The sequence below is a fragment of the Astyanax mexicanus genome, chromosome 15, assembly GCF_023375975.1.
Source record: "Astyanax mexicanus isolate ESR-SI-001 chromosome 15, AstMex3_surface, whole genome shotgun sequence".
Taxonomy (NCBI): Eukaryota; Metazoa; Chordata; class Actinopteri; order Characiformes; family Acestrorhamphidae; genus Astyanax; species Astyanax mexicanus.
In genome coordinates this window covers 23,235,767-23,249,774 of record NC_064422.1, presented here as the reverse complement: position 1 = coordinate 23,249,774, position 14,008 = coordinate 23,235,767, and the positions used below count along the sequence as shown (strand labels likewise).

At 39.1% G+C, this 14,008-nt stretch overlaps 1 protein-coding gene across 1 annotated transcript; it reads left to right on the top strand.

Moving 5' to 3' along the window:
* The first annotated feature begins 8,595 nt into the window (after positions 1 to 8,595).
* On the top strand, positions 8,596 to 11,948 carry LOC103043629 (gastrin/cholecystokinin type B receptor). The gene has a single exon (XM_022669417.2). The coding sequence runs from the start codon at positions 8,704 to 8,706 to the stop codon at positions 9,922 to 9,924; it is 1,221 nt and encodes a 406-aa protein (XP_022525138.2). The 5' UTR covers positions 8,596 to 8,703; the 3' UTR covers positions 9,925 to 11,948.
* Positions 11,949 to 14,008: the final 2,060 nt, after the last annotated feature.

The window sequence follows — 14,008 nt, the reverse complement described above, 5'->3', positions numbered from 1 at the left end:
AGCCCCTCTGATGACTGCACTGTAACCAACTGCTGATTTTTTTTTTTACAGTAAAATCATACAGTAAATAACTGTTTTTTTTCGTTGAAAAACTGTAGAACTGTGAACTGTACAGTAGTCTAAGACATTTGGTCTAGGAGAAGGGGGCAGATCTACCAATTTAAATGAACATAACTCACTTAGCATCTAAACATACTTTCATTTCTATAAAAGATAAGGAAGAACCAAAACATTCATGTTTTATATTGGAATATAATGTTTTTATTACCTCCATCCAATGAACCACCATACACTCTACAGAAGGACGACATTTTGCTTATAATTAGTGTCACAACATGTTTACTTAATGTCTACTATTTAAGTGTACCTAAAGCACAGCTTTATTTACTCAATATAGTTGAGTTGCTCTGACTTTGAATAGTGTAGTAATATTAACTTTACCAAGGGTAAGATAACCCTGGTGGGAAAAAACTGCACACTGATGGTTAGTTAGTTGTGGGTGACATGCCCATTATGCAAATAAATGAGGCACAGAACCAAAAGGGAAAATGCTGTAGATCTTAAAATGGTGGAGTGTAGTTTACTTAAGTGTCTTTTATACAAAATTAGAGCTTTATTACAAATACATGAGTTAAATCATTGGAATATAATTAAATATATTAAGTTCAGTAATGTTATTTGGGAAAGATCTTTTTTTACAGATTATATATTCTGTATACAGTTTACACACACACACACAAACACACACACATATATACATATTTAATTTTACCTTCCTATAAGGACATACTGTATTGTGCCACTGTGACAGCAGCAGGCTTATTTGTTGCTTATTCGTAATCACTTGAGTAGATTAAAGTCCCACCCACAGAGCGTCTCCATTTTTATCTCTCAGTGTGAGTGTGTGAAGTAGAGTCGGCGTCTGCTTTTAACTCACACCATTAGCACTCAGGCTTTGAGCTCATGTGTGATGCTGTTTTGCGCTCCCTCAGGTGGAGTGCAGGGATGAGTGCGGGGGCTCTAAAGCATTAATCTGTCGTGACTCTGACGTTAAAAGTTTGTTTTTCACAGGTTCTGCCATTTCAAAATGTGTGTATTATCTGTAAGGTTACTGCAAGGTCATCTCGGTAATAAGTAGAGGCAAACCGTGACTGTTACAGCACGGCAATAATGCTAATATCTACTGCTGCCCCTGTGGGTTTTCTGATAATATGTTAAGCTGCGTTTACATGACTGGTTTTTCTGTGTTGAAATGACAGAAATTTCCTGCACCACCAGCAGACAAGTTTTCCCGATTCCCAACTTCATCAGTGGATTAAACTGATTGTTAACTGGAATCATAGAGAGCAGCGAGAGCTTTGCAGTAAAATCATACAGTAAATAACTACTGTATGTATGTAAAATGTTGGCACTTACTTTGTTTGGTTAGAGTTTACTCCATATTTTAAGTAAATATTTTCTAAATTGACCAGCTAAGACACACAAAAAAATCTTTGTATGTCACACAAAAGTTTCTTATTTCGCTATTGGCCCCTGACATCCTTTATTTTGCAAAATGGGTGTGTCCCTCACCCCTAATGCCAATCACGGACAATACAATTTTTTTTCTTTTATTCATCTTTGTTTTGTGTCTTACTCGGATAACTGGTAACACTACACCTTAGTCACCGACCAATCATCGTCCACGTAGAAAAGTCCTTGCGTAAGTTCGTAGGTCATCACGGAAGCGGAGCAAAGAATCTAATAATCATGGCTACAGGAGCCCTTTGTGTGATGTTGTCGGTTTTGTGCTTCGAAAAACACCTAACAGGCTCACAATACTAGTAATAAGGACATAGCCTTGCCCATCATGCAAATACATTTTACTATTTTTACACCATCTACAAGCTCAAAATAGCTCCACATTTAAAATGAGGCACAGAGAACTTTGAAAGTGCACAGCTTCAGACATCCCAAGTTGAAAAAGTTGATTTCAGGGAGGTTACCCCTAGCCACAACATCAAAAACATTTCATATCATATTACAATAGTTATATATATTGCCCCTGCCATGATCTGCTTTCTCTCGCTCACTGAAAACACTGCCCCCCCCACACTAAAAACTGATTGGCGGTCTCACAGACTCTTTGCAGAGAACAGGCCAATCAGAACCCTCTCGGTTTTCTCTCTCTCCTTCCCACACGCGATTAGAGAAAAAAAGTCTGTCGCCTGTGTGCAGTTTGGGGCACTCGTTCTGAATTCCGGGAGATTATATGTGACTCGCGGGCATCAGGGAGCCACTACCGAAATGCGGGAGACTTCCGCAGCTTCAGGGAGACTTGGTTTGTCTGCAGCTTGTCAGTCCATGTATCGTGATACATACTGTGTGTATTAACAGTGTTTTTTGATTAACTACCTGGGCACTTTAAGAGTTCTCAGTAGCTTGTTCTCTTGGGCTGGTGTATTAACTTAGTATCGTAATATAGGGCTCCCCACAACACACACTGCTACCAGTGCTGGGAGAGTAAGTGCAGAGAAAGAGTGTGGCTAGTTGTGCTCTCTGGGACTCCTCAGACACAGATGGCCATGAAATCACTGGGGAACCAGACTGGAATCCCCTGATGACAAGGCCAGTGCACACAGACCCTACACTACACTCAGTGCAGCTGCATTTAAACCAACATTATGTGAGAAGAGATATTTGTCTAAATGTCTAAAAGCATGATTTATGCTTTAAACAACCATTAGGATCCTTTTTACACATCCATTTCTGGACAAGCTAAGAGATACCAAACTGTCACTGAAAGTGAAGCGAGCATGTGGACCGGTGTGGTGGAGTAGTATTACAGGATTTTACACAATTACGACTACAGCTATGTTCTTGTGAGCATTATTCTGCCTGTTCAATCAAAGTTGCAAATAGCAGTTAGCAGCATTCCGGACTGGAGTACAAACACGGGGACATTTTTCTCTTCTACTACAGTCAGTGGAATGATTTCTGACTGTTTGCTCCTGTGCTCCCCTTCACTTGGGGAGTAATTGACCTTTACACCACTGGCATCATCAGGGCTTACATCAATGCTTTTAGCTCCCTCTAAAGTCAGTGCTCATGGCCGTTATTGCTTTCAGCTATTCAGTGCACTGTCCAGCTGTACTCATACTCTTGTACTCTGTATTATCAGTATATGCAGGTTAACAGACCATTTATTATGTGTTTAATTGCGACTGTTTAACAGCTCAGTATGGTTTGAGTCAAGTGTATGATGATGATTTAGGGCTGCAATCTGTGCAGTGCTAATTTGCATAGATAAACGTCTATAATGTGTTAGCTATATAAACTCCAGTGTGATGGAAAAGAAGCAATCATGGACACCAAACATGTTCTGGTTGGAGTTGGGGGGAAATTTGGGTACATTTCTGACTGAGCTTTAATAGCTTTAATATAGGCAGTAAAATCATCTGTATTTAACAGGAAATGAACAATATGATACGGTGTGTTTTATAACAGAATGCAGTGCACAGATAACAGGATGTTATATTTAACTCTCTTTGATGGGTGTAAATGTTTGCTCTGAGGGATCCCATCTGGCAGGGGAAAATGTGAGGAGAAACACACTCGGCTGTGAGATGCTGAAGCATTCCGAACAGCAGTGCCCACCATGATCGACACACTGTGTGTGGGTCAGTTCGGGATAGAGACAGTGTGTTTCTTAGGATTGTAATTTGAAGTGCAGTGTGGGCACTCGCAGCATGCAGCTTTCATAGTGTGTGTGTGTGTGAGCAGCAGACAGTCTATTAGGACCCTATTGCTCTCACCACAAGATTCACTTTCACATCAGTCTGTGCAGCACATGTTGTTTAAGGTCATGTCCCTCTCTCTGTGTAATAAAACTCCAAAACAGAACAGAAGGCTATTTCGCATATGATTATAATTAAAGCTGAGTTTGATAATCATACTGTGAATAATAATAAAAAATATTATGAATATTACTGATTGTACTTTTTGACAAATGTTACATTTGGCACTTGTTCTATACATTGTGTCAATTTATGATGAATGGGCTAATATATATGTTCTTTTTACATAAAGATCTTTTTACATTGATTTCCATTTAAATGTAGGAGTTGTCTTTTTCTTTAACGTTGTCATTTTGCAATTTTTTTTGACAATGGCAATTAATTCATATTATACTATTCATCTAGATATAAGATGTCATTTATTTGCCTTGTCTTTGTAAATTACCCTTTTCCCTCTTTGTATTTAATGTTTTACTAAAATGCACTATAAGCCTGATTCAAACAGTTGCTATATCAATTAAATATTGATTTAAAGATGCATTGTTTTGTTGTTTTTAAATAGATATAAGAACAAAAATATTTCAGGTTCTGTCTATTAAACACTCATCATGGACATTGGATCAATGCACAATAATATAATTCAATGATTCTTTGAATAGTTAATTGTATGGGACATAATTAGTGCATATAACTATAACTATCAACTTTCAATAGAAAACACAAGGCATTACTGCACATTATTTATTTTTGGGGACCTTTTTTAATCAACATTTAATAAATGGATGTCTATATTCTCTAAAGGGTATATGTCAATTTTATTTTCATTTTTACATTTTGCCAGATTGTAGTGCCAGATTGAACAAACAAGCTAACGAGTGTGAGCTTGATGAAACAAGCGAACGAGTGTCCTTGATGAGATCTATCAACCTAAATAGGCCTGTTGTGAATGACTAGATCAATTTCTAAGTAAAAACATTTTAAACCTAAAACATTATTAATTTGCCATACATAGATCTTTCCATTCACACATGTGCCATATTTGAACTTTGAGTTTGCAGGTAAGATTTTCTTGTTATTGCCTTTCCATGAAGATCATGTTTGTGTAACAGTAGAAACATCAATATTGATTCAGTTAAATCCCCTTGCAGGTTCTTGTCAGTCAAATAGATTTGCCTTTCTTGCCAGCACATGAGCAGTTTTATCCACAGCTTTACCTCCACAGCTTTACCTGTTCTTTCCTTTTTAATAATTGTAGGGTCCATGCCACACTGACTGGATAACACAACAAAGACTCAAACAATCACACACACACACACACACACACACACACATACACCAGCACAACTGGTCCAAACTGCTCTTTTAGTCGGTTTTACTCTTTGTTTTAAGATCTTTAAGATATTTCTTAACTTTTTTTATTAGAGGTTTGTGCCCTGTTTCAGACAGGTAAGCCAATACATCCCACACCACTTCGCATCACGGATGTTTTAGAATGTGTAATTGTTTTTAAAAGCACTGCTGTAAATAAAGCTCTCTCATGAATTTTACTTGATTTTACAGTTTTTTATTAAAGGTGGTGCATGTTGGAGATTTCTGATTCGAATATCCTGTTCATGTAGCTTGCCATCGGCTCTCTCTCCCTACATCACTCCAAAGGATGATGTCGAGCAGCACAAGGCGTCTGTGAGCTGATGTATTAGAACCGAGTCGCTGCACTTTCCTCCGAGTGTGCTGTGATGCTACTCTGCAATGCTACATCAGCAGCAGTTCAAAAAGAGGCGGTGGCTGACTTCACATGTATCTGAGGAGGCATGTGCTAGTCTACACCCTTCTAGTGTTGGGTCATCACTAGTGATAGGGGGAGTCGTAATGAGTGTGTTGGGTAATTGGCCATGTATATTGGGAAGAAAATGGGAAAAAAAATAATTATTAAAAAGAAAGATGGTGCATGTATTAAATTCTATATTGTCAAAACCACAGGCTTCTTGCAGCTTTCCCCTGCCTATGGGCCCTAATATCTTTTGTTTTCAGATCTTCAGACGGTTGTTTAGAGGTCCATGTTTAATGAGTATTAGTACTCTTCAGTGTTTGGCGACTCTGATAATTTATATAGCAATGAAATTTGATTCAACTGACAGTTCCCAAATAAAGTTGGATACTTCTCTCATTTGATTTGAAGATCTGAGACTTGGTCAATAACATCCAAGCCTCTGCAAGCCTTTAAATCTGTGAATTAGGATTTGTGGAAAATATTGTGTGTTATGTCTCATTACGTATGTGTGGATTAGACTGTGAGTAGACAGTGTTTTCAATAAAACAGCAAAATGGTTCATTTGGGCAAAAGTGCTCAAACTTCTGCATGCAAACTGCACTGTCCTTTAGGGCCATGCTATTCAGACTCCGGCCCTAGCAACTCTTCAGAAGCCTTAAAATGTACATTTACCAGTAAACACATTATTATTGAGCACAGTAGGAGGTAGAAAAGATGTGACGCATGCTGGCTAGTTTAGTGAAACAGCAAATTCAAACACGCTGTGTTCCTGCTGATAAAAATGAACACTGAAATCACAGAGAATGGAATTATTCATAGTTTCTCGTTCTCCAGTTGCCTTCATGCACATCTTGAAAGTACAATAGCCACAGGGTATTGCGCTTTGTGGTTGTTGAGCAGATAGCATTATTGATACTTTAATAAAACATAAACTCAGTTCTCTTTTTTAAAAAGTTGATTTTTTTTAATATAATGTCACAAGGAAAGCCTCCATCAAATAAAATGAGGGGGAAGAATTTGGTTTAACATTCTACCTGCAGGTGGACCAATCTTTTTAATAACCAAAGCCACATCTGACGCAATGCTAGTAATCCATAGAATAAATATAATGTTCTATTGTGTTGAAATTTTAATACTTTGAAGCTAAAATAATAAAATATGTATATGCGCAACAATATGTAATAAAATATTCTCAGTTTTTTTATTACATTTTTTCATCTATTTTAACTGTTTCAGACCTATTTTTCCTCCAAATAAAGTAATATAAATGCCATACTCTTCAAACTTTATGGTAACACTTGCAAACTATAAGCTCATTTAAGCAGCTATCAACTATCAGTGTGGCAAAAGTTATGGGACAGGAACTAGTATCATAAAGAATGTTAGTGTATTTTTCCTATGTATCAGTATAGGAACAGTAATTCATTACTGGTTTATTATTTTTGGTGCAACATTGTAACTACATTGCTCAAACTAAATATTATATCTGTTGGCCTCTCGAGCGCAGTTCTGTGTTTGACTGCTGTTTGAATTGTTTTAGTGATACTTCACAGAATCAGTATCACAGAACTGTTAGTAAATACTTCAGTGGTGACAAATAGAAAGAAATGAAACACAAGATTAAAATTACAAATATGTTATATAAGACTGTTTATCAGTGCTTGGCCAGACACCACCACAGTTGGACAGACTAGTGTGTTTTATACAACAGGCTATCCCTGGGACTAACTATCCTGGGACTAAGGGAAAGTTCAAATACATACTTCTATTTGCTCTTTTTATAGATGCATATACAACATATCATGCGTGCAGCATGTGGTTAGAATGTCCTCTTGAAAATTGCTTAAACTGTCTTGGAAAAGATGAGGTCTTGAAGGCAGCATATGTTGTTGAGACCTAAGATGTATGCTGCATCACAGCTTGCCCTATCCCAACTTTTAATTAACATTTAGAGTGGTGGATTTGTGTGTAATGTCTTTCACAGGATTGTTCACAGTGGTAGTGAATGGGACCAGCGCTCTAAAATTATCTCTAAAATACGTTTTTAAACCCAAGAACACAATACATTGTATGTAGTTTCTTTCATTATGTCACACACTTCCATCCACCATCAACAGTAGAGTCCAAAGTCTGACACCACTGAAAAAAAACTTATTTGCCTAACTCCTACATTGTATATTAATACTGAATTCATTAAAACTATGAAGGAACACATAAGGAATCATGTAGTAACTTAAAAGTGCTAAATAAACCAAAATACTGTGCACAGCATTTGGGTAGGCTCTTATCTTGGGTGCTGTTGACTAGTGGTTTCTAAGTCTGATGAACATATCCTGTGCAACAATGACAACTCTTGGTCTTCCATTCCTGCAGAAGTCCTGATGAGAGACAGTTTCATCATGTTTTTGATGGTCTTTTGCAAATGCACTTGAGGATGCTTTTAAAGTCCTTTTTTTCTGATTGACTGACCTTCATTTATTAAAGTATTATTTTCTTTACTTTCTTATCTTTCTTGTCTGCAATTTAATGAAAGTTTTTAAAAAATCACTGCAGGCTATATCATAAGCATACAGTCCCAACTTTTTTATGATTTGGGGATGTACAGTATATTTGTAAAGTGTCTAAAAATTCTTTCGTCAATAAAAAATATATACATTATTCAGCCTATTATTTATTATAATATAATCTAATGCTTACTGTAATACTTTTATTACCTATTAAGTTTTCTCCACCCACCTTAAATGCGAGCAGTCAATCGTTGCACATTGTGGGCGGGGCTTGTCTGAATGCGGGTGGAAGAAACGAAGACGATTCTCTTCAGCGCTTCCAGACAGAGAGGAGCGGCGAGAACACACACTTTCACACACACCGAACCGGAGCCGCGCGCGACCTGCCACGATGGAGAAGAGCGCGAGGTGTGTTTGGTTTAGTTTAATCCGTTCTCCTCAGTAAATTAATCCTGTTTTCTACACGTTTTAAACCAACTGCGTTTTGGCGAGTTTTTTTTTTCTTCACTTTTCTAACATTTAAAAAAACGTGTATTCATCGTTTTTAACATCTAATGGAAAGGTGTATTTTTTATTTTTAAATCCATTTTTTGTGGTTTGTTTGTTTTTGGAGTTTGAATTAATGAAACGAGGCTGAAAGGATGAGGACATGAATTTTTCAAGCCTCTTCGCCACATCGGGACCCCCAGGTCTCTCCAACTCGTCCCTCCGGACCCCCAGCAGCCACAACAGCAGCGCGTCTGTTCCTGCTCACCCTCCTTTACCTCCCTCTCCGCTTCCTCCTCCTCCTCACCCTCACCTCCCCCCTATGGACGTGCTGTTCTCCGGGCGCGAGCCTGGCACGGTTCTCCTGGCGCTGATGTACGTGGCCTCGTTCCTGACGGGTCTGGCGGGGAACGTGACGGCTCTGCTTGCGCTGGGTGGCGGGAGGAAGGGCAGCAGGATGAAGGTGCTGAGGATGAGGAGCGCGTCCTCCGCCACGCGGCGCCTGCTGGCCAACCTGGCAGCGTGCGACACCCTGGTGGTGTGCGTGTGCATGCCGGCCAATCTGGGCCACCACGTGCACCGCGCGTGGCCGTTCGGGGAGCCGCTATGTCGCGCGGTGCCCTTCGTGCAGGCGGTGTCGGTGTCGGCCAGCGTGCTCAGTCTGGCCGCGCTGGGACTCAGCCGCTACTGCGGCGTCCACAGCCCGTTGCGCGCGCGCCACGCCTTCACGGGGGCGCGCGTGGGCGTCGTGATCGCCGCCGTGTGGGCCGTGTCGTCGGGACTGTGCCTGCCGCTGCTCTTTACCAACGAGACGCGCACGCTCGAGCTCCCGGACGGCGCGCGCTCCGTGACGCTGTGCGTGGAGAGCTGGTCGGAGGCGCGCCTGCGCCAGGGCTACAACTTCCTTCTGTTCTGCGCGCTCTACGCCTTCCCCGTGCTCTTCAACCTGGTCATCTGCTCGCTCACCGTGCGCAAACTCTGGGGGGCAAAGCACGAGGCCGCCGAGTTCGGATTCACCCGCTCGGGTTCGCGCCTGGAAACGCGCAAGAGGATCGCCAAGATGGTGCTGGTGCTCGTGTTGCTCTTCACCTTCTCGTGGCTGCCGCTGTACGTGGTGGACATCTGGCTGGACTTCCACATGCCCGCGGACCGGGGGGGCGTGCCGGAGCGCGTGGAGCACGAGTGGGTGCTGCAGGGCCGGCCGTTCGCGCAGTGGCTCGGACTCACCAACTCTGCGCTGAACCCGCTCTGCTACTGCTTCGTGGGCGAGCTGAGGCGATCCGCGCGCAGACTGGCCGCCAGCTACAGGCTGAGGGTCTCCGGACTATTCAGGAAGACCAAGGACTCAAAGAGCAGCAAGGCGCCCGAGAGGGAGTGTGTGTGAGCGCGCGTTACTGGTTAAAATGGGAGTTCCACCAATTTAACATCGACCATTTCATTAAGATCAGCCATTCATTATAATTTAGATCAGCCGTTCATTTAAGATTAACCATTCAGTTATGACCAGTCATTTAGTTAGGATCAATCATTCAGCTAAGATCAGCCATTCAACTAAGATCAGCCATATATTCAGTTAAAGTCAGCCATTCATTTAAGATCAATTATTCAATTGCGATCAGTCATTCATTCATTTGATCAGTCATTCAATTAAGATCAGTCATTCATATTCAGTTAAGGTCAGCCATTCATTTAAGATCAGTTATTCAATTAAGATCAGTCATTCATTTAAGATCAGTCATTCATTCATTTAAGATCAGTCATTCAATTAAGGTCAGTCATTCATTCATTTAAGATCAGTCATTCATTTAAGATGAGTCATTCAATTAAGATCAGCCATTCATTAAAGATCAGTCATAATGCCACACCCTTCCATCCAATATCAACAGGGAGTCCAAAAGTCTAAGACCACTGAAACAAAAAAAAACATTTTTTCCTAATTTAACAAAAAAAAAAATATTTTCTGTAAAAAACGTAACTTAACGAATTTCAGAATGTGTTTGATGTGTGTCCAATCCTTGCCATAATGATGATTACAGTGGAGCTGAACAAACTCACAACAAAAATTTGATGAGGGGCTCAGATCCATCTCCGCTCTGAGGAGCTCAGACAGTTGAAAAGCTCACATTAACATAGATTTGAATTTTTTTTTTTTTAAGAGCAGAAAATTAACAATTAAAGTATTACCTAATTTACGTAACTATACAATTGATAATTTCCAACAAATAACTGCATATCCACCATTTCTCCCTTTTGGGAGAAATCAGTTTTGCTTTTTTTGTAGATTTATTTACATTAAAAAGTTTTATGCAACATATATATCCTAATTTATAAATGCAATGGTCATTTTATTAAAACCATTTTTTTTACCCACAGAATTATTGGACCGTGTTTATTATTAGATTTTAATAAAAAATATATAATGTGATCTCAGATATTTAGACCCCACTATTACCTCACTTGCAATTAGTAATGCAGATCAAGTGAACCTCTGGTTCATGCTGGGAGTGTACAGGGTTGAAGTAACACCTTCATTATCTCAGTAATATCTGGATAAATCCAAAACAGTTATTATAGGTGTTGATTTAACAGAAGCGGGTGTAGAAGTGAGTAAGTATGAAAGATGCATTTGCCTTAGGTTTATGAAACGCCTACACTGCTATAATGAAAACCATTTCATTGAATTACCCACTTCATATCTGTTCAAATCGTTCTCGAGGTCATGGGGTTCATTGAACACTGTGTGTGTTAGGTGTAGCTGTGTGTGTGTGTGTGAGTGTGTGATAGACAGAGAGAGAAAGAGAGAGAGACTGAGAAACAGAGAAAGATTGGGAGAGTGAGGTGAGGTCAAGTGAGGAGGTGGGATACGACATACAATCCTTATATCTAAAATTTAAAATTCGAAATCAATATTTTTTGAGAATCAATTAATGATCAATGTTTTTGAGAATCAATTATTTTTTTGCAAAACATGATGTTGCAAGATATGTCAAAACAAGATATTTCCTTACAAGCCTTAATTTAACATTTGCCGGTGTTGCTTCAATGCTGTGGATTATGCTGTGTTGTTACCCAATACACATCTCCATTACTTTTAGGATTTGATTGATTAAAGTCTTCAGGAGTGTCTTGCTGGACAGGGATTGGTTTTAGTTTTGGACTAGACAGAATTTTTACAGAAGATTTTTTTTTTACTGAAAGGTAAATGTCATTGTTATTAAAACAATCCACAGTTTCTAGCTGGGAATACCTTAGATGTTAATATAAGAGGTTCAGAGATACTTTAGCACTATAGTTCTTCATTCTCTTGATCAGGTTTTACTGAACTGAGTCCAATGTGTGGAATTTACAACACATTTTGTGTGTTTTGTTTGGCGTCTTTTAATATTATTTTTATATGAAATGGTGTACAAAAGTAGCTAATTATAACACATATTTGTTTAAATAGTCACTTCTATTTTTTAAGGAGTTTGGTTTGGACAAAACTCTGAAGTCAGAGTAAATATGATTTTGCTATTAAAGTGTGTGTTTTACTTACTGTTTGTGTGAGATGTGGCACAGCTGCAATTTTTCCTCATTTTTATGTGAAGTTATTAATTTGTAACCCCATACCACCATACCAAACACAACTCATATACACCCCTGTAGTTGAGTAAACACAACATTATACTTTCTTGAGAAGGCATATTCAATATTTCAGTACTTTTACATCATCCGACACAGATGTGTTATCTGTACGGTGGTGTGAACAGCAAAACATATTGAATCTGACATTTGCAGCTCCATTTTGGGACACTTTTATGTGTGGTGTTGAAATCTCATGCATATCTTATATGCGGTAATGTAACTTAGTCTGAAAGCTTAACTCTGTGTGTTTAAAGAAATTTCTAAAGATTTGTCTGCAATTACAGTGTTAAAATAAGCCATAAAATAAAAAGCCATAAGTCACATTAATAAGAATATTACCTGCTGAGTATATGTAGCCTTAAGCCCTATCAGGACAGGATTAGTTTCTCAGAAAAATATTTCACACTTCTACTCAGTGATAAAACTTTTGCATCTGGACTACAATTGAAAAAACAGGAGGACCAGTGAGTTTTTTGGCTTTTCGGGTCACATGACATCACGCTCAGTAGCTCCTCCATTTCCACTCGCTGTTGTGTTTACGTGGATCTTACTGGAAACATGCGTCCAAAGTGTAGTTATGGTGTGTGGCAGTGGACAAATAGCTATTTTATTAAACGCGAGGTGATGAAACTCACAGATGGGAATCCAGATGGAACTAAAATGACCTTACAATCATGGAGTTCAGTGAAAAACAGTAGGTAATTTAGCCTGTAATTAAAAACAAGTACATGGCCGATCTGGACGAGAATAAAATCACAGAGGACCCCCCATAAAAGAGAAAACTACCCCAGGACCCCCTGAGGAACTAATCCTATCCTGATAGAGCTTTAGATTTAACCTAGATGTGGATTAAGGTAAGATACTACTTTCCTGCTCTATCAGTAAGGTGTATTCATCAGCTATGCATATTCAGGATGTAAATTAATTATCTATTTTGCTTGCTACTTTTGTCAAAATGCAGCCAGATCTTTATGTGTTTTAAACACATGAAAACATAAAAATCTCACTCCACACAGCTAAATGGTTAGGCAGGCATTTTGCTCAACTGGTCCATTTTAATGCTAGTTTCCATTTGAAATCAGATATCGTAATTTCCAATTAGAAAAAAACTGAAATACTGAAATACCTCCAGAAATCAGATGTCATACTCAGAAACTCAAAAGAACCAAACAGCTGCAAGCTTAGATTCTAAGATGGATGCACTGCACATACACAGTTATAAAGCAGTAGTATTAAAGAGTTTAATAGCGATTTTACATTTGTTTTACTAAATCAATCATATGCACAGTATAGTCCATTCATCTATTTGTGGACATGTTTTAAAGGGCATTAACCCTTGGCTCATATTTAAAAAAGGCAAAAAATGGGAGGGGAAGTTTGGGAGGGGCACTGAGTGAAGTGATGTATGGGTTTAGAGGCAGATCAGCAGGCAGAGCTGTTCGGTTGAGCTGCATCAACAGCCAATCAGCACTTTGAAAGTTGTGAGTCCTAGATGGTCAAACGTCAGCAGTGGGGCGGTATTATTGATAGACTGATCTGCAGGGACACATCATCCTGACCTATTGCACAGTTGATTTTGAGAGGGCGCTGCAGAGGCGGAAATTACCACAACAAAAGCATTTTTTTTAAAGGTTAGGAAATGTTTATATAAATTCTAAGCGGGACTGGTATGTTTCATTACAGAACACATTTCAGCTATTAATGCAAAAAATATGGTTTAGGGTTTAGTGGTTCTTTAAGATGTCTGAGTGCATGAAATACTACATAATGCATTGTTATCCCTTAGTATAGCTTACATTACTAACCTGGGATATAAATACCTCAACAGTTTTAAGCTAACTGTT